Below are 22,116 nucleotides of genomic sequence, written 5' to 3' on the forward strand. Positions count from 1 at the left end.
TTGTTCTAACTTAGAATGTTGATATGCAGGATGAAGCATAGGACCTTTGGTAAATGCATTGAATCTAGGAGGGACTAAAGATGATCAAGTTATGGACCACGGGTGTAAGCTTTTATCTGGAAGAGGGGCTAAATATGGACAATTGGAGCTAGTTTCTGCTAGTTGGACTGAAGTTGAATAAAGTCATCAAGTTCGGGTTAAAGTTGTAGAAGACAAGAGGATCAAAGAGAAGATTGTATTTTAATTTTATATAAATAGAATGAGATAGGGCACTGTAGCCTCTACCTCTTTCTGCAGCCTTTCTTACCGTCAGTAGAAAACCCTAAAATATTTTCCGATGTAATCTTCTTATTTTTGTTTTGTTTTGTAAGAACTCTAGTTTTAATACATCATTCAGTTTGTTCTTTAATCTGCTGCATTGATGACTGTCTATTTATCTATGTTTACTTATACTTTTCTACATGGTATCAACACCCAGGTTTTAAAATTAATTATTTTCTTTAAATCAAAACTATTTTTCGGATCCTTTTATATATAAGTATATATACATACATATATTTATATTAAGTTTTTTTTTTTGAAACCTTTTTTGATATTATCTCTTTATTAATCTCTTCTTACTGCTCATGTGTAGGGTTCAAATCTTTCTAGATTTTGGATCTTTCCATTTGTAGCGGTTTATTGTCATATCTTCAGATCCAATCTTTTTAGGTTGAGGTTGGATATATATCTGACATATCTCTCCTATCTTCTTTATCAATCTTTTTTTAGGGTTCATATCTGATATTATTGGAGTATATTGTTGCCTTATTATGTCCCTTTTCTATATATTGGAATTACTGTTGGCGACCCCACTGTAAGTCTCCTTACCTACCCATCTAGTAGCAAATTGTTTCTCACTTGGAGTGCTCTAAGTGTGAAAGGTTTGGCCTATCAGTTGGGATTTCTTCTTTATTTGTGTGTTTCTTGTTACTCTGTGCTTATTTGCTTTTAAAATGAATTTCTCTGTATACTGTGAGTATATTATTGAATCTTCTCGTATTGTGATCAAGTTTTATGTGAGTTTTAACTGATATCTATCTGTTCTAATCTTTTCTTGGTAGAAGAGAGGATTCTTGAGCATACCTGTCAAGACACTTGAGTGTTCTTGAATCTGGCCTCTGCTCTTGTTTTCCTTTAGGTTTATTGTAGTTCTTGTTATCTGCTTATTCTATATCTTTTTTTTTCTTTCTTTTGTGTTCTCTGTCTTATTTGTCAATATGGATGGATATGTTGATGATAATCTGGTACCACCTGAAACTGATGTTGAAAGTGGTATTAATGTGTTTGGTACTCTGATTAGCAATCTTGATTTTGGTGATCCTTTGTATTTGCATGCTAGTGACACATCTGGTACACCTTTAGTTAGCTTAAAATTGAAAGGAACTAAAAATTATAAAATATGGGCTTGTGCAATGGAACTTGCTTTGGAGACTAAAAACAAACTTTGTTTTATCAATGCGTCTTATGAAAGACCTACTCACAATGATGTTTTGGCAAAACAATGGGATAGAACTAACTCTGTGGTTCTTTCTTGGATTCTTGGTGCTTTGTCTGAAGATGTTTATCTGGGTCAAATTTTTTCTAAAGAGGCTTTTCTTGTTTGGGAGGAACTTAAGGAGACCTATGATAAAGTGGATGGGTCAATAACCTTTAATTTACATCATAAAATCAATTCTTTAACTCAAGGTGGCAGTTCTTTGTCTGATTACTATCATAGATCGAATGCTTTATGGATACAGTTTGATTCTCTTGTGAAACTTCCTACCTGCACATGCAATGCAGCTAAGGGGTTTCAAGAGCACCACTAGTTGATTAAGCTCATGCAGTTCCTTATGGGACTGGATGAGGTTTACTTGCCCATAAGAAGTAACATTTAGACCAGGGATCCCCTTCCCAGTGTAAAAACAAATTTTGCCATAATTTGTAGGGAGGAATCACACAAGGCTGCACCTGTTGAGGTTCCTCCAAAATAACAAAATTCAGCTTTTGTTGCTAAAACCTTTGAGAATAGAAGGAAATTTTCTGAAACAAGATCTTTTGAACCAAGATATTCTGAAAATAGAAATGTTGAAGTGAGAAGGGGACCTAATCTTAATCTTAAATGTTCTAAATGCCACAGAATAGGGCATACTATTGAAGGGTGTTATGAAATTATTGGACAACCACATGGGTACAACAACTCTTATAGACCCAATGGTGGGTTTGTTAAGAGGAATTCTCATCAGTCTTTTGGAAATTAATCTTTTGGAAGGAATGTTTCTAGTAATCATGTTGTCTCTTCTGAACCACAAGGTTCTGTCACTCCTTATTCTGGTTCCAGCTCTAGTGTTGGACCTTCTGCTTCTAATTTTCAAGTTTCAAGTGAACAAATCAATCAGATTGTGAAAATGTTGAGTGAAAGTTCTGCTACAAAGCCCATTCAGTCCAACATGGGAGGTACTTTTATTTAACTCAAATTCCTTTTTTAACTCAAATTTTGAAAATTTTTTTAGATCAAATCATTCTGAACAATTATCCAAAGCCATCAAAGGATGGATAACTGATTCTGGTGCTTCTCAACCTATGACAAATTCTGTTAAACATATGTTTGATGTTGTTGATGTGTCTAGTCTAGGTTTAATTGTTGGTCACCCTAATGGAACTCAAGCCAAGGTTGTTAAAATTGGGAATTTAAGATTAACAAACAATATAATTCTGTATAGTGTGCTTGTTGTCTGTTCATAAGTTGGCTAGGGATAATAAGTTCTTTATTGGTTTTGATGAGGATAATTGTTACATTCAGGACTTGAGAACAAGAATGACTGTGGGGATTGGTAGACAGTATGATGGTTTGTACTTGTTTGATGAATGTGAAAATGGTAAGAATATTGTGTCTTGTTTCAATACCAGTCTAACTTGCAATATATCTAAACAAACTTAGCACTGCAGGCTGCTGATCATGTGCTCATGGTCCTTAAGGACAAACTTAAACTTGATAATGTGTTGCATAATTTTTCTTGTGATGTTTGCCATAAAGCAAAACAGACCAGGGAACCTTTCCCTTTAACTGAGCACAAGTCCACCAGCCTTGGTGAACTTGTGCACCTTGACCTTTGGGGTCCTTATAGAGTGCAACGTAGGGAAGGATACAAATACTTCCTTACTATTGTTGATGACCATTCCAGGGCTGTGTGGGTTTACTTAATGAAAAACAAAGATGAAACCTTTGATAATCTTGTAAGGTTTTACAATCTTCTTCAAAATCAATTTAATAAACATGTGAAAATCTTTAGAAGTGATAATGGAAGTGAATTTATCAATCATAAAATGAGCAGTTTTGTTAAACAAAAAGGAATTATTCACCAAAACTTCCTGTGTGCACACCCCACAGCAAAATGGTATTGTTGAAAGGAAACATAGGCATTTGCTTAATGTAGCAAGGGCTCTTATGTTTCAAGGGGGGTTACCTCTTAACATGTGGAATGAATGTGTGCTAACTGCTACCTATTTGATTAACAAGTTACCTTCTTCTGTTCTTTCTGGAAAATCTCCTTATGAAATAATTTTCAAATGTTCACCTAATCTCTCCTACTTAAGGGTTTTTGGATGCTTATGTTTTTGCCACCATTTTAAATAACTCTGATAAGTTTAGTGGTAGATTTGAGAAGTGTGTTCTTATTGGATATGCTGATGCAAAAAAGGGCTATAAGTTATTTAGTCTTGATAATAAAACCATCCTTTATTCAAGGGATGTTATTTTTTATGAACATGTCTTTCCTTTAAAAATAAATCAACAAGTTTATGAAAATGAGATTACTCATTTAAACTTTTTTGATAATAATCTTTTTGATAATAATTATCCTTTTATTAATAATCATCCAAAACCTTTAAATCCCAATGATGAAAGGAGAGAGCCTAATTCAAGTGATGACAGTAGACCTTCTAACCATGGTAGCCCTTACTTGGGCTCTGGAATGAATGGTCCATCTGATCACTCTGGCAGTCTTCTTGAGATTACCAGTGATCACGATGCAACACTTGTTGAGGATTCACACAATTATGAGGGTAATGATAATTCTAATGACCCTGACCAGTTGAATGGTAATCCTGTTAATCTTAATGACAACCCTGTTAATCTTAGGAGGTCTACCAGGACAACCAGACTGCCAAAGAATCTAAATGACTTTGTGTTAGGTACTAAAACTAAACACAGTATCACTAATTTTGTTAATTACTCTAAACTTAACACTGAAAACATGTGCTTTGTTACCAACCTTAATAAGCACCTTGAACCCACCTCCTTTTCTGAAGCAAGCAAAGATCCTCTTTGGATTGATGCTATGAATGCAGAAATGGAGGCTTTACACAATAATGGGACTTGGACTCTCACTGATCTTCCTCCTGACAGGGAACCCATTGGGTGTAAATGGGTTTACAAGGTTAAATACAAGTCCAATGGGGATGTTGATAGATATAAGGCTAGGTTAGTTGCTAAGGGATACAGTCAAAAGGCTGGTGTTGACTTTGATGAAACATTCTCTCCTGTTGGTAAAATGGTTACCATAAGATGCCTTATCACCATTGTCACTCAAAACTGTTGGCCTATCTTTCAACTTGATATTAACAATGCTTTCTTGTATGGGGAGATTGTTGAGGATGTTTATATGACACCTCCTCGTGGTTATTTTTCTACTACTGATAGAAGAATGTGTAAGTTGGTTAAGTCTTTATATGGGCTCAAGCAAGCCCCTAGGAAGTGGAATGAAAAATTGACTTCTACTCTTGTTGATTATGGCTTTTGCCAAAGCATTAGTGATTATTCTTTGTACACCAAAAACTCAAATGGTGTTTTTATTGCTTTACTTGTCTATGTTGATGATATAGTTATAACTGGTAATTGTGTTAAAGAAACTAATCAGTGCAAGTAGTTCTTAAGTACCAGATTCTCTATAAAGGATCTTGGTAAATTAAGATATTTTCTTGGTATAAAAGTTCTTGATACAAATGATGGTGTTTGTATGACACAAAGAAAGTATTGTATGGACATCATTTCTGAATATGGTTTGTTAGGATGTAAACCTTGTCATACTCCTATTGACTCTAATCTGGGACCTTGTGATGATAATCCACCTCTTGAAAACATCACTGAGTATCAAAAATTGGTGGGTAAGTTGACTTATCTCACCCTTACCAGGCCTGATATAGCCTTTGAAGTGCATGTCCTAAGTCAATTTATGCATAATCCTTGTTTGTCTCATTTTAAGCTTGCCTTGAAGGTACTAAGGTATTTGAAGGGCTCTCCAGGGAAGGGGATTCACTTGAAAGGTAAATCTAATGTCTCCTTGACTGCTTATGTAGATTCTGATTGGGCCAAGAAGGTGACTGCCAGGAAAAGTATCACAGGATACATTATCTTTCTTGGTGGCTCACCTATATCTTGGAAAAGTAAAAAGCAGTCCACCATATCTAGATCTTCTGCTGAGGCAGAATTTCGAGCATTAGCAGCCATGACTTGTGAAATTCTGTGGGTGCTAAAAATTTTAAATGAATTTGGAATTAGGCAAGAACATCCTGTACCTATTTTCTGTGATAGCAAGGCTGGAATACAGATTAGTGCTAATCCTGCGTTTCATGAGAAAACTAAACACTTTGAGATTGACTTATATATTGTTAGAGAGAATCAATTTGGAAATTGTTGAAACTGTGAAAATAGGTACTGAAGACAATCTTGCTGATTTATTCACAAAGGGACTCACATCTGCTCAACACAATAAACTCTTGAAAGATTTGAGGCTAATTGATCTCTTCCATAATTAAATTGTGAGGGAGTGTTAAAATACCAATTTAATTGTTCTAACTTAGAATGTTGATATGCAGGATGAAGCATAAGACCTTTGGTAAATGCATTGAATCTAGGAGGGACTAAAGATGATCAAGTTATGGACCACGGGTGTAAGCTTTTATCTGCAAGAGGGGCTAAACATGGACAATTGGAGCTAGTTTATGCTATGTGGACTGAAGTTGAATAAAGTCATCAAGTTCGGGTTAAAGTTGTAGAAGACAAGAAGATCAAGGAGGAGATTGTATTTTATTTTTATATAAATAGAATGAGATAGGGCACTGTAGCCTCTACCTCTCTCTGCAGCCTTTCTTACCGTTAGTAGAAAACCCTAAAATATTTTCCGATGTAATCTTCTTATTTCTGTTTTGTTTTGTAAGAACTCTAGTTTTAATCCATCAGTCTGTTTGTTCTTTAATCCGTTGCATTGATAAGTGTCTATTTATCTATGTTTACTTATATTTTTCTACATAGTCACTCCATATAAAGCATGGAAACAAGTTTAAAAAAGTTGTAGAAAGCAGCTGCTTAAGAATTTTACATCTTTCGATGAAGGTTGAGTTAACCAGAAACACATTTTTGGTGGAAATTTTTTTACTTTCTATATAGTTCCTGTCAAATATGATGATACAAATATAATTATGCTTTGGGTGACCTGACCATTCACAAGGAATAGGTTATGATTCTTCAAGTATACATGCTTAGGTTTCAATTTACTTGGAATGTGATCTTAGGTAATTTTTTTCGCTTTGCAGGTTCAGGTATCCAGGATGTCCTTTTTATTGTCGTTTACCATTTTATTTGTGTATACAGGTTGTCTTCTTCATGCTCATCGAAGTAAAGTGATCCCGAGGCGACCAGAAGTTTATTTTAGTTTGCTTTGTGAAGAATTGCAGTTGAAGCAAAACAAGTGTGATCATAGACTCATAGCTAGGATCTTTTAAAATCCAATCATTGTATTGAGAATATTTTGTTTTGTTGGTTTTAGATTATCTATGTACCGCTCTTGTATGTTCACTTTATTTGAATGGATGATTTCATGTGCTTTTGCCTTATTTGAATTTGAATGTTTATGTTTTAGTGTTTAGGAGGATATATCATTTTTGTAATTTGATTGTGTATTTTTTGAAAGCTCATCAAAGTCTATCAAACAGGGCCGGTCTGAAATATTGGATCTTCAAGTAATTTGGACATCCGGAAATGACCCAAGAGTTGAAACAAAATCTTTCATCTATGCTTTAAGCATAACGATCAACATTACAGCACATAAATAGCACGTGATAAAAGATATGAACAAGTAGGTGTTCAGTCCTCTTGGACCTTCTCCTCGGGTTCCATGGTATTTCAGCAACCAAAATAAAGGGTGAGAAATAGGCAGCATGCATGCAACAGGCCTCCGCAGCTCTCCTTTTACTTTCCCTAGCAGCACTTGATTCTTCTACTCCAAATTTCCTTTTAACAGTAACATCCTGTTCCTCGGACTTAAAAGGAGTTACTTTTACTAAACTGGACACGGCGTCAAGAATAGAACGTGATCCAACATGTACAAAGCGGTGGTTGCCTTTGTCATAAGCATTGCACAATTTGACTAACGCCTCAAGATGCTCTCTTCCACATGGGTACTCAGAAAAAGGATATATGGGTGTTTCACCCGTATAGAAGTAGATAACATCAATAGCTATACCCATCTTTGTAAATGTCTTTGCAGCTCTCTCCGCAAATAGCATAGACAGATTCGTAAGCCTGGCAACCAACAAACACATTAGAAAACATTCTTAAAGGTATTTGCAATGAGAAAGATATAGATACACACTAAAAAGTTATAAGAAGAATTACATACCCTCCAACGAAAACAGCGAGCCTCTTTTTGTTATTACTATGTTCAGCGAAGCGTTCTACCAAGGGCATACAGCCAAATGAGAACATGCCTAAAAGGTCTACTTGACCACAGCCGGCATTCATATCTGTGAAACAAGCATGGTCATGTTTAGTGGTTGAATAATAAAAAAAATCCAACATATATAGCTAGCTTGTAATTAAACATGAAGCCTACATGGGAACTTAGCGACTATATCTTCAATAGATCGGGTGGGATAAACCAAATGTCTAGAATCAGAGGAACCCATTGTGTATAAGCCCGCAACAGTATCTGGATTTTCCTGTAACAAAACAAAAACATCAGTTGTTATACATTCCCTGTTAGTAACGGGGCAATCATCAGTTGTTATTTTTGTCAAAAAGTTTCTTCAAGAGGATTAACAGATTAAGGGCAACGTACCTTAAATTTGGCTCTGCAATAGAATTCAATTGCATCGCATAGATTCTGAAAGATATCAGAGTCACAGGGCACCCAACGAGAATTGTCGACACCGATAACTATGCACTGAAAATATATATATTCATCAAATTAGAGTTTATAGCAAAATAGAAAAAGAAAGGAGATGAACCACTTAGATAGAAAGATAGATACCTCTGCGGCATCCGCCATGAAGATGATGATGATTCTGAAAGGTTAGGTACGGTGCCTGCAGCAGATGAATAATCAATAATAATGACAATCTAAAACAGATGAATGAGAAGTATTAATGTTATAAAAGAAAAAGATAAATAACTTACGGAAAATATATTAGAATAAGCGACTCAAGAAATCAATAATTTGAGAGATCAGGAAATCTTCGATTCGAATAAACAATTAGTAGGTCCAGAATTTATAGGATTTTTAACATCAAGGGATTTGAAACCCGATAACTATTTCCTTATTTAAATAGAAAGTGACCGACTTATCAAAGGATTTGCACTACGCATTACCTTAATGAACCCAACCCAAATTATAAAACAAGAACCGACCACAACCAAAGTCAATGACAATTCTAGCCCGACATTCTAGCCCAACCAAAGCTTAACCTCTTAGTCACTCCATAGAAAGCATGGAAACGGGTTTGAAAAAGTTGGAGAAAGCAGCTTAAGAATTTTACATCTTTCGATGAAGGTCGAGTTAACCAGAAACACATTTTTGGTGGCGAATTTTTTTACTTTCTATATAGTTCCTGTCAAATATGATGATACAAAATTATGCTGCTTTGGGTTACCTTACCATTCATAAGGAATAGGTTATGATTCTTGAAGTATATATACATGCTAGGTTTCCATTTACTTGCAATGTGATCTTACGTAATTTTTTTTCTTTTTGCAGGTTGATCAGGTATCCAGGATGTCCTTTTAATTGTCGTAATTTTTTTCGTTTTGGGTGACCAGAAGTTTATTTTAGTTTGCTTTGTGAAGAATTGCTGTTGAAGCAAAAGAAGTGTGATCATAGGATCATTTGGATTCCAATCATTGTAGTGAGAATATTTTGTTTTGTTGGTTTCAGATTATCTATGTACTGCTCTTGTATGTTCACTTCATTTAAATGGATTATTTCATGTGCTTTTGCCTAATGTCATTTTCAGAGAGACTTCCATAATCGTCAAACTCAGATGCTTTTCCAACTGATTTATGACATTGAATTTGAATGTTTATGTTTAGTGTTTAATTAGGAGGATATATCATTTTTGTTATTTGAGTGTGTTTTTTTTGTAAGATCATCAAAGTCTATCTAACAGGGCCGGTCTGAATTATTGGATCTTCAAGTAATTAATTTTGTCATCATGCCATCGATCTTATGAGTCAAAATTAAAAGCTTCAAGTTCGTTATAAAAGCTTTAAGCTCATTTGCATGACGGGACTCCCAAAAGATGACAATCCCAACTCAATCTCACCTACGCAACAATCCTGTGTACACTCAACAAGGTCTTGGCTAGTAAGATTGGACGATCCTATGAGGATTATCCTACTTGAATATTATGTACTTTGACTGAAAATAACCTCATTTGGACATCCAGAAATCAACTACTTGCAAACCCTCATTTGGACATCCAGAAATTACCCAAGAGTTGACACAAAATCTTTTATCTATGCTTTAAGCATAACGATCAACATTACAGATTTACAGCACATAAATAGCACGTGATAGAAGGTAAACAAGTCACACACTTAATGTGATCCGTTGAACAGACAAACATTAACAATTCAGCAGAGCATACATATCCATTAACAGTGCATTTCAACAACCAAAATAAAGGGTCACAAATAGGCAGCATGCATGCATCAGGCCTCCACAGCTCTCCTTTTACTTCCCCAAGCAGACACTTGATTCTTCTACTCCAAATTTCCTTTTGACAGTAACATTCTGTTCCTTGTACTCAAAAGGGTTTACTTTTATTGCTCTCCTTTTACTTCCCCAAGCAGACACTTGATTCTTCTACTCCAAATTTCCTTTTAACAGTAACATTCTGTTCCTTGTACTCAAAAGGGTTTACTTATATTGCTCTCCTTTTACTTCCCCAAGCAGCACTTGATTCCTCTACTCCAAATTTTCTTTTAACAGTAACATTCGGCTCCTTGTATTGAAAGGGGTTTACTTTTAATAAACTGGACACGGTGTCACATATAGAACGTGATCCAACGGCTACAAAGCGGTGGTTGCCTTTGTCATAACCATTGCACAATCTAATTAGCGCCTCAAGCTCCGTTCTTCCACACGGGTAGTTAGAACCAAGATATTTGGGTGGTTCACCTTTAAAGAAGTTGATAACATCAATAGCTATACCCTTGCCTCTAAATGCCTTTGCAGTTGCCTCCACAAATAGCATAGACAGATTCGTAAGCCTGGCAACCAAACAAACACATTTATATTGGCATATATAAGATACCAAAACTAGCGAGAAGCTAGGATACAAGAGAGAGTGAATAAAATAGATTACAAGGGTTGATTGAATTTAAAGCAATTCCATCGACCATTCTAAACAGGGATTAGAATGGCACAATAACTGCTAAACCATCTAAGATCTAATATGCACACTAATCTCCATTCCAAGTGTTAACTTAATTTTGATTTGTAAAAAGGTCAAGTACAACTAAACCATTCCAAAACTATTAAACTAAATTTTAATTTGTACAAAAGTCGAGTACAACTAAACCATCCCAAAACTATAACAATATTATTAAATTACGCATTAAAGGTACATATGTAAGTTGCTCGTCCTGCTTCTTCTACATATAGTTATTGTTTTTTCTTTCAAATGTCGTGATATTATCTTGACAAAAATTCTATAAAAGAATTTGCAGTGTGGTATGTCATCACCGCTAAGAAGTATAATCAAATCTCTAGTATCTGAACCCGTCTAGAAAATAAAAGAACAGGGGATTAAGGGGTGTTGCTCCAAAGGGAAAAAGAAGGAAATGTATGAATGGTCACAAAAGGGGTCTAAATGAATTCGGTAAAATTCTGGACTGATGTAAGTTTGTGGTCTTATGCGCCAAACAATGTTATGAATGTGCTGCATAGGAGCTAAACTCTAGTCATATGTGCAGCATGGGGTGATGAATACGTCACAAAGGTCTACTTGTCAGGACGATAAAGAGTTTGAGTCGGTCACAAAGGAGAGTCTCGGTACATATTGCATACACATGTGTTCATATGATTATGTATGTATGAAATGTTTAAATGTTATGTTTTAGGGGGGAAATTATTGTATAAAACTACCCTTTGTTTATTACAAGCAGGGTTGGATTTGACTTATGAAACAGAGGCCGACCTTTCCCATAGTGTTAGAGGGAACTGGTTGACCTTTGACTTTTTTAACCTTTGTTTACTGAATAAGAAAACGTTCATAAAAGTTCTTTGCAATGAGAAAGATATAGATACACACTAAAAGGTTATAAGAAGAATTACATACCCTCCAACGAAAACAACGAGTCTCTTTTTCTTATTACTATGTTGACCGAAGCGTTTTACCAAGGGCATACAGCCAAATGAGAACATGCCTAAAAGGTCCACCTGACCACAGCCGGCATTCATACCTGTGAAACAAGCATGGGCCTGTTTAGTGGTTGAATAATTAGATACTGTATATATATAGCTAACAGCAACTACTCTAATTAAACATGAAACCTACGTGGGAACTCATTACTATTTCGTCAATAGATCCAGTGGGATAAACCAAATGTTTAGAACTCAAGGAACTCATTGTGAATAAGCCCACAACAGTATCTGAATTTTCCTGTAACAACACAAAAGCATCAGTTGTTATGCATTCCCTGTGGCAATCATCAGTTGTTTATGTTAAAAAGTTTCAAGTAGGATTAACAAAGGGCAACATACCTTAAATTTGGCTTCGCAATAGTATTTAATAGCATCGCGTAGATCCCGAAAGATATCAGAGTTACAGGGCACCCAACGAGGATTGTCGACACCGATAACTATGCACTGAAAATGTATATATATATATATATTCATCAAATTAGAGTTTTTGAAATCGATAGAAAAAGAAAGGAGATGAACCACTCGGACAGAATGATAGATACCTCTGGGGCATTAACATTCTGTTCCCCAGACTGAAAGGGAGTTACTTTAATAAACCGGACTTGGATAGGGCATCACGAATAGGACGTTATCCAACGTGTACAATGTGGCAGTTGTCATTGCCGTCATTATCATTGCGCATTTTAATTAACGCTGCAAGCTCATTTCTTCCATATGAGTAGTTAGAAATAGGATATCGGGTTGGTCCACCTGTATACAAGTCGATAACATCAATAGCTATACCCTTGCCTCTACATGCCATTGCAGTTTCCTCCGCAGATAGAAGAGACAGATTCGTAAGCCTGGCAAACCAACAAATACATTATCAATTGGCAATTTGGCATATATAAAGATCCCAAAACTACTAAACCATCTAAGTATCTAACTCGCACACTAGTCTCCATTCCAAGTGGTAACTTAATTTTAATTTGTACAAAAGTCAAGTACTGCAAAACCATCCCAAAACTATAAGATATTATTTAGTTACACGTTAAAGGTACATATGTAAGTTGCTCATCATATTTTTTGTACATATATTTTTTTTTATAAAAGAATTTGCAGTGTGGTAGATCGTCACCACAAAGAAAAGTATAATCAAATCCTTAGTATCCAAACCCGTCTAGAAAATAAAGGAACAGGGGATTAAGGGGTGTTTGGTTCGTACATCTCCAAAAGGAAAAAGAAGAAAATGTATGAAATGGTCACAAAAGGGGTCTAAATGAATCGGGCAAAATTCTGGACTGATGTAAGTTTGAGCGGGATTAAGAAACATACCCTGCAACGAAAAGAACCACCCTCTTTTTCTTGTTTTTATGTTGACTGAAGAGAGAGTGTTGAGTCAAGGGCATACAGCCAAATGTGAACATGCTTAAAAGGTCCACCTGACCAGAGCCGGTATTCATAGCTGTGAAACAAGCATGGTCGTGATTAGTGGTTGAATAATTAAAAAATCCTACATATATATATAACTAACTACTAATTAAACATGAAAGCTACCTGGGAACTTAGCAACTAATTCTTCAATAGATCCAGTGGGATAAACCAAATGTTCAGGATTAACGGAACTCATAGTGTATAAGCCCACAACAGTATCTGAATTTTCCTGTAGCAACAGAAAAACAGCAGCTGTTAATTATGTCAAAAAGTTTCTTCAAGTAGGATTAACAAAGGGTAACGTACATTAAATTTGGCTCTGCAATAGAACTCAATAGCATCGCATAGATCCCGAAAGATATCAGAGTCGATGGGCACCCAACGAGAATTGTCGACGCCGATAACTATGCACTGAAAACATATAACTAAATTCATCAGATTAGAGTTTTTGAAATTGGTAGAAAAACAAAGGGGATGAACCACCCTCAGATAGAAAGATAGATACCTCTGGGGCATCCGCCATGAAGATGATGATTCTGAAAGGTTAGGTACGGTGCCTGCAGCAGATCAATAATAATGACAGTCTAAAACAGATCAATGAGAAGTATTAATGTTATAAAAGAAAAAGATAAATAACTTACAGATAACATATATTAGAATAAGCGACTCAAGAAATCAAAAAATAGTGAGATCAAGAAATCTTCGATTTGAATAAATAATGAGTAGGCCCAGAAATTATACGATTTTAACATCAAAGGATTTGAAACCCTAGAACTATTTCATTATTTAAAAGCTAATAACTTAAGAACTATTTCCTTATTAAAAAAGTCACTGACTTACAGAAAACATCAGAGGACTTGCACTACGAATTACGTTAATGAACCCAACCCAAACTATAAAACAAGAACCGATCACAACCAAAATCAAGACAATGTAGAAATCCCACTAAGGTGAACTCCCGACATTCTAGCCCAATCAAAGCTTAACCTCTTAGTCACTCCATAGAAAGCCCATAGAAAGCCCAATCACGAGTTCATGGGATTTCTCGAGTTCTGTAGTAGTCGATAGACACTCGAAACTCAAAAAGTGATGGTATGTATGTACAAAATTATAGTTAGGTGCATCTAAGAGTAAAGACGATGAAGTGTCTGAACAGCAAAATACAGTCAATCAAAACCTAGTAAGTTTGTGCATTGTCTTTCAGTCAACCCTTTTTGTTGTCATTGTCATTACCATTGCAGCTTTTAATGAACGCCACAAGCTCCCTTCTTCCATATTGGTACTTAGACGTAGAATATTCGAGTGGTCCACCTGTATAGAAGTCGATAACGTCAACAGCTATACCCCTGTTTCTAAATGCCTTTCCAATTTCATTCACACATAGTATTGACAGATTTGTAAGCCTGGCAGCCAACAAACACATTATTAATTAGCATATATACAAGAGAGAGTGAGAGAGAGAATAAAACAGATTACATTGGATGATTGAAATTAGAGCAATTCCATTTTAACCATTCTAAATAGGGCTTCGAATGGTGCCAAAACTACTAAACCATCTAACTTGCACACTCGTCTCCAAGTGTTAACTTAATTTTAAATTTTACAAAAGTTAAGTACTGCTGAACCATCCCAAAACTATAACATATTAATCCACTAAATAACACATTAAAGGTACATATGTAAGATGCTCATCATAATCTTGATTCTTGACAGAAATTTAATAAAAAGAATTTGAAGGGTGGTAAATCATCACCGCTAAGAAGTATAATTAAATCCCCAGTATCCAAACCCATCTAGAAATTAAAAAACATAGTATTATGGGGTGCTAGGTTCGTACAGCTCCAAAGGGATAAAGAAGAAACCTAGAAATGAAAATGTATGAAATGGTCACCAAAAAGGGTCTAAATGAATTGGTTACCAAAATGTGTGAATGGATTTTAAGGCGTGTAACAACTACAAAGTTCTCTGTAAATATTATAATGGTGAAATACTTTAATGGGGCTAGAAGACTTAGACAAAGAGACCCTATGTCTCGTTATGGAAGATTTTACTCTTATGTTTAGGAAAAAACTAATGGAGAACAGGGGTCTCAAATATCATTGGGGTTGTAAAAAATTGGGAATTACTCATCTATGTGTTGCTGATGACTTGCTGGCTATGTGCTATGGCAATGCTAATTCTGCCAAACATATAAAATATAATATAGAAGCATTTAGTGGGCGCTCTGGATTGTATCCAAATGTTGGGAAAAGTTCTATATTTTTTAGAAATGTCAAGAAGGATGTTAAAGACCAAATTGTTTAAGTTGATACAGTTTAAAGAGGGAAACTGCCCGTTAGGTACCTTGGTGTACCTTTAATTACAAAATGCTTAGGTACTAAAGATTGTCAAGAGTTGATTGACAAAGTAAAAAGAAGGTTGATGGATTGGAAAACAAAGAGTTTGTCATGTGGTGAAAGACTGCAACTGATTACATCTGTATTATCGTCAATGGAGTTGTACTGGGCTTCTGTTCCTGCCGGGTCGATCATTAAGGATATTAAAAACCTTCTTAAAGGCTTTCTCTGGTGGTGAGTTTACTAGGGGTAAAGCTAGAGTTGCATGGAAAGATACTTGTTTACCAAAGGATCAGGTAGACGGGGTTTAAAGTCTTTGAATGATTGGAATGAGGTTTTACTCAACAAACACATTTGGAATATATATGTACTAAAAAGCAGTCCATATGGGTTAGATAGATTGAAACTGACAGATTGAAGGGTAGATCTATTTTGGAGATTGGGTCTAGTGGGTAGGCATCTTGGAGTTGGAAGGGCCGTTTGAAAGTTAGAGACCTTATAAGGAAACATTGTTTATTGTAAATTAGAAAATGGTAGAAGTACATCAGTTTGGCATGATATGTGGTGTAATGTATGTACCCTGAGCATCTATATAACTGGTACTATGATTGATGTTGCAAAGATATAGTCTTACTGCTAAGGTTATAGACATGATTGAATAGTGGGAGTGGGAGGGGGGAGTAGGGTCTGGAACGATACAAGGAACTATGGAAGTAAAATTAATTGGTGTGGTGTACTCAATGCATCCCGAGTCATGCATTCATTTAATGGTTAGCTATACAAGGAAGAGTTACAATTCAAGAAATACTTTGCAACATAGTATCGTTGACTATTGACAGGATTGGTTGACTGTTGACTTTTTTACCCTTTGGCCTTTGTTTACTAGATAAGAAAATGTTCTTTGCAATAAGTAAGAGATCTATATACAAACTAAAAAATAATAAGAAGAATTGCATACCCTCCAACAAAAACAACCATCCTCTTTTTCTTATAGGATTTATGCCTGTGAAACAAGCATGGTCCTGTCTAGTGGTTGAATAACAACTAAAAAAGAAAAATTCTACATATATATATAATTAAACATGAAACCTTCGCGGGAACTTGGCAACTAATTCTCCAATGGATCCGGTGGGATAAACCCACAACAGTATCTAAATTTTCCTGTAACAAAACAAAACACATACGGTATATTAATTACGAGTAATATTCAGGTAATCATCAGTTATTTATGTCAAAAAAGTAGAATCAAACAAAGGGCAACGTACATTATTGGCTTTGAAATAGAATTCAATAGCGTCACGTTGATTCTGAAATATATCAGAGTCAGGGGGCACCTAACGACACCAATAACTATAAACTGAAATATATATCATTAAATTAGAGTTTTTTGAAATATGTAGCAAAACAGATAAAGAAAGAAAGGGGATAAACCCAACCCAGATAGATACTTCAGCATCCGCCATGAAGATGATTCTTTAAGGTTGGTACGGTGCCTACAGCAGATCAATAAATCATTATATTCTAAAACAGATTAAATCATACGAAAAACACGATGATGTTATACAAAAAGGAAAAGATAGATAACCTACAGAAAATACATGCTTTTATCTTTCTTCCAGAAACTCCTGTCACCGACGAATTGATGGATACAGGTTATTTTTCTGTAATTTAATGGTTCATAGTTTGATGGTTATCATTTGCAATTGGGTTTTTTTGGAATGTGTGAGTTGATTAGTTTAGTGATTTTATGAAATGTGCAGAGGAAGAAAACATTGTTGAATGGTTAACTGTAATAATAAGTCATAAGCAATTCAGCATAGTTCATTTACATTTAACAGTGCATTTCAACAACCAAAAAAGGGGAACAAATTAATCAGAGGTAGCATTAAGCCATGCATGCATCAGGCCTCTACAGCTCTCCTTTTAATTCCCCACATATGCAGCACTTGATTCTTCTGCTCCAACTCTCCTTTTAACAGTCGGACTTCTGTTACTCGGACTGAAAGGGAGTTATTTCAAATAAATTGGACACGGCGTCAAGAATAGAAACCTGATCCAACGTGTACAATGTGGCTGTTGTCATTGTCATTACCATTGCACCAGTAAACTAAGGCCACAAGCTCCGTACTTCCATATGAGGAGTTAGAAATAGGATATCGGGGTGGTTCATTTGTATAGAAGTCGATAATATCAATAGCTACACCCCTGGCTCTGAATCCCATTGCAGCTTGCTTCACACACTGCATAGACAGATATGTAAGCCTAGCAACCAACAAACACATTATTAATTGGCATATATAAGATATCAAAACTAGCGAGAAGCTAGGATACAAGAGAGAGTGAATAAAAGAGCTTATAATGGATAAATTAATTCCATTGACCATTCTAAATACAGGGCTTAAAATGGTACCAAAACTACTAAACCATTTACGAATCTTACTTGCACACTATTCTCCATTCCAAGTAGTACTAAACCATCCCAAAAGTATAACATATCATTTAATTACACATTAAAGGTACATATGTAAGTTGCTCATCATATTTTGTTTACATATATTTTTTGTTTTTCTTTTTCAAATGTCATGATATTATCTTGACAAAAATCTTATAAAAGAATTTGCAGTGCGGTATATCATCACCGCTAAGAAGTATAATCAAACCTCTAGTATCCAAAACCCGTCTAGAAAATAAAAGAACAGGGGATTAAGGGGTGTTTGGTCCGTACATCTCCAAAGGGAAAAAGAAGAAAATGTATGAAATGGTCACAAAAGGGGGCTAAATTAACTGGGCAAAATTCTGGACTGATGTAAGTATGTGCCGCATAGGTGTTACAGTTCTGGTCTTATGCGCCAAACAAGGTTACGAATGCGCGCACCATATTGGAGCTAAAATCTAATCTTGTGCGCTGCATGGGGTAATGGATACGTCGCAAAGGCCTTATTTTCATAACGATAAAAAGTTGGAGTCGGTCACAAAGTAGAGTCTCGGTACATTTTGCATACACATGTGTTTGTATGGTTATGTTTGTATGGAATTTTTTAAAGTTAAGTTTTAGGGTAAAAATATAAACATAATTTTTTCTGAAGAATTTGCCATTGTACAAAACTACCCTTTAATTGTTTATTACAAGCAAGGATGGATTTGAATTGGAAGAGGGAACTGGTTGCCCGCGGACTCTTTTTAACCTTTGTGTAGTAAATAAGAAAACGTTCTTAAAAGTTCTTTGCAATGAGAAAGATAATAAGAAGAATTACATACCCTCCAATGAAAAGAACCACCCTCTTTTTCCTATTTCTATTTTGACCGAAGAAGACGGAGTGTTTACTCAAGGGCATATAGCCAAATGTGAACATGCCTTCAAGGTCCACGTGACCACCGTCGCGATTTATATATGTGAAACAAGCATGGTCCTGTTTAGTGCTTGAATAATTAAAACAAGCCTACATTATATATAGCTAACAACTACTAATTAAACATGAAACCTACATGGGAACTTAGCAAATAGATCCGGTGGGATTAACCAAATGTTCAGAATCAACGGAATAATTAACTTCATTGATTCGATGGTTTATGTGAAAGAGGAAAGGAATGGGTGGTTTCACTTTTAAAAGAAATTTGCATAAGACTACCCACAATGCAACGTTCTGCATTTACTACATGCATTCTAGTCATCACTGTCACATCAGTTTTTTACACATTCTTCCTATATGCATTCTCTCTCCTTTTTTTAACTCCAACTCATCCTTTCCACATGCAACCTCTCTCTTCCACATCATCATTTCTTTTTCTATTTTAGATTAAAAACTTTTATTTTATAATCTTAAAAAATATTTAATAAATAAATGTAAAAATATATTTAAATAATAAACAGTAATAAAACAAGATAAAGCTAAATAATATTTTTTTTTAAAAAACTTGCATTACATAAAAAAAATTACATTTTCCTAAAAAAAGTAAAATACAAATATTCAAATTAATTCATGTGGGGCCTACTAGTGGATGCATTTTAATAAAGCATGTGGCTTTTTTTTATAAAAAGTTATATTTAATTCATGTGGGGCCTACTAGTGGATGCATTTAATTAGGGGTGTTAACGGTTTGGTTTTTACGTGGTTAAACTGTATACCAAACCGTTTAAAAAACTGAAAAAAACCAAACCGTTTTTGAATTTGGTTTTGGGTTTGGTTCGTAACCAAAACCGAATTAAATATGTGATTTTTGGTTTGGTTATGGTTATATGATAATAAATTTGGTTAAACCAAAAAAACCAAATAACTTATATTATTATTATGTATTATTAAAAATATTTAATGCATATATTTTTTTGTATGGATATTTATTAATGTATTTTTTTTACCTTTTATATCTATTTGTCTGTTATGTTAATTTTTTCTTGAAATTAGAAAAATTCAATTGACAAACGATGAAGAACTCGATGGAATTTTTTTTAAAAATAATGACAAACAACAATTTAGCAGTTTCAGTTATGTTTACTTATTTATCTATATTGTGTTTGAAGTCTAAATTACTACTTTGGTGAAGATTGAAATTATGAACCTACTTTTGATTGAACAAAACTTAGACAAAAAAAAAAAGTTGAAATTGTGTTTTTCATATTTGGTTTTTTTGGTTTTAAACCAAAACCGAACCGAATTCTAATTTGGTTTTTGGTTTGGTTTTTTAATTTTGAATTTGGTTTTGGTTTGGTTTTAGTTTTGAAAAATAAATTTAAAAAAACTGAAAAACCCGAACCAAATAGATCGAATAACCGAAAAACGAACCGATGAACACCCCTACATTTAAGTGCACTTGGCCAAGCATGTGCTTCCCCTTCGTGCTTCCCCTTCATGCTTCCTCTCTACTGCATCCTTTCAAATGCTTCCTCCATCTCACCAAATGCTTCCTCTCCAATTGAAGCATTGCGGATAGTCTAAGGAATTGAAGAGAAAGAGAAAATGGAAGAAGATGGTGGTGTGGGGCGGAGCGAAAGGTAGTAGCCAAATGGTGAGACATGATTGGGTAAAAGAATCCGTAGGATTAAATTCATAATTTTTCAAAAGCTTGTCTAATTTATAAAATAGGCATTTTTCTTTGTTTATTTAGGTAATAATCTCATATTTAAAATTAAAAAAAAAAAAAAAAACCTTTACATGTTTTGTAAAAATTATAAACATTTACTGAAAGTAAAAATTTAACAAACATTACATAAAATTTTTATATTTGAACACTTAATTGATTAAATTATGTGAATTGAATTCGAGAAGACTAGCAAGTTCCAACTACGAAACATCAATTCAACTTCAAATGGTTGTGTGAGACAGTTTTTCATCGCTTCAAACAAGTGTCCAGACTTTTACTCCTCCGTCCCATATTAAATGTCATATTTTGATTTTTAAAGTCTTTTTCTTTCAACTTTGACCGTGATTGAGCTTTAAATGTACTTTTCATTGATATAACTTTCATTCACTAATATATAACAGAATCAAAATATTTACTATTAAAGTCGGAAGAAAAAGACTTGACCGGTCAAAATAGGACAATTAAATTAATAGGATAATTAGACTTTTCCATTTCTCCAACTAATCCAATCCTAAAACTCCAAGGTAGCTTTATGGAAAGCTTTTTTCAAGAAAAAAAGTTTTTTAAAAAGCTTTTTACCATTGGCTACAAAGACTTTTTCCATCAAAAGTTTGACAAACATCAAGCTATTGATGAAAAGCTTTTTTTCAAATTGAAATTCTCTACCCCTCTTTTCATGTTCTATTTCTAACCTTGTTTAATTGTAATTTTTGTTTTATACTCATTTTCTATCTTTCAGTAACATGCCAACAAAGTTTTCATTTGACATGATATGGAAGTATCATAGTTTAGTTATAAATAAATATATAAATGTAAAAACATAAAAGATCGAGTAATGTAAATATAAAGCGACAAGACGATCGAGTATTATTCGATTTCTTTTTAGCCTATTGGTTAGTTTATTCTCATTCATGGTCTTTCCTTTATTATATATAATTGTTGTTGTATTGAATCTACTATAGAAGAAAAAAAAAAGTTATACTGTATGTTTCTATTATTCATTATATGTTATTCTTAGTCAATGCTACAATTTTACAAACAAAAATATAAAATACATTTATCTAAATTAAAAAGAGGTTATATTTTCCACTCTAAATAGATGGGGATAAATTGTATATATTTAGCAATAATTATGAATTTAGTCATAAAAAAGCTTTAGAAAAGCTACCCATTGGAGTAAATGGGTTTTTTAAAAGATTGGTGTTCAAAAAAGCTTTTAAAAGCTTTTTTCCTTTAGAAATGCTCTTCGTGATTTTAACGATTTGAAAAAAATAATTATAGGAAAGTAGCGTTAAAAAAAGTAAAAGAAAGTAGTGAAAAAGAATTTATAAGACAAAATTAATACTTGTGTTGGGAAATATATTTTTAGTTATAGGACAAAAGTTATAGGAGAGTACTTTTGTTCATTGTGATTTTTGAAGAGGTCATTTTTTTTTTCTAAATAATTGTACATGTGTATTGTAGACTAAGGTTAAAAATATTTATTTGTGTTATCAACAACTATATTACAAAACTGCTCGATCTTAAGATCAAACATGTGTGATACAAGGTTGAGTGGCCTTGAC

The 22,116-nt window shown here is 34.3% G+C and overlaps 1 protein-coding gene and 1 long non-coding RNA gene across 3 annotated transcripts; one reads left to right on the forward strand and one right to left on the reverse strand.

Annotated features, from left to right (window-relative positions):
• The first annotated feature begins 6,222 nt into the window (after nt 1-6,222).
• LOC122583033 lies at nt 6,223-6,921 on the forward strand. The gene is made up of 2 exons (XR_006321302.1): nt 6,223-6,594; nt 6,674-6,921. It is a non-coding gene; the product is annotated as an uncharacterized LOC122583033 (long non-coding RNA).
• A 1,280-nt stretch (nt 6,922-8,201) lies between these two features.
• On the reverse strand, nt 8,202-13,727 carry LOC122582939. Of its 2 annotated transcripts, XM_043755369.1 has the most exons (9): nt 13,642-13,727; nt 13,443-13,547; nt 13,260-13,365; nt 13,038-13,167; nt 12,266-12,565; nt 12,063-12,167; nt 11,857-11,961; nt 11,638-11,761; nt 9,806-10,567 (listed from the first exon to the last, which is right to left on the reverse strand). In XM_043755369.1, exons 1-5 carry the CDS (start codon nt 13,657-13,659, stop codon nt 12,352-12,354), a joined length of 573 nt encoding a protein of 190 aa, XP_043611304.1. In that variant the 5' UTR covers nt 13,660-13,727; the 3' UTR covers nt 9,806-10,567; nt 11,638-11,761; nt 11,857-11,961; nt 12,063-12,167; nt 12,266-12,351. The 2 variants fall into 2 exon arrangements, with proteins under 2 accessions (XP_043611305.1, XP_043611304.1); XM_043755370.1 differs by lacking the exons at nt 9,806-10,567; nt 11,638-11,761; nt 11,857-11,961; nt 12,063-12,167 and adding an exon at nt 8,202-8,243.
• Nucleotides 13,728-22,116: the final 8,389 nt, after the last annotated feature.

The sequence above is a fragment of the Erigeron canadensis genome, chromosome 9 (assembly GCF_010389155.1).
Source record: "Erigeron canadensis isolate Cc75 chromosome 9, C_canadensis_v1, whole genome shotgun sequence".
Lineage (NCBI taxonomy): Eukaryota > Viridiplantae > Streptophyta > Magnoliopsida > Asterales > Asteraceae > Erigeron > Erigeron canadensis.

Coding starts and splice junctions, on each gene's coding strand:
- LOC122582939 (XM_043755370.1), bottom strand. Junction 13,366..13,442: donor ATTGCAGAGCCAAATTTAAT/GTACGTTACCCT, acceptor CTGTTGCTACAG/GAAAATTCAGATACTGTTGT. Junction 13,168..13,259: donor ATTAGTTGCTAAGTTCCCAG/GTAGCTTTCATG, acceptor CTTGTTTCACAG/CTATGAATACCGGCTCTGGT.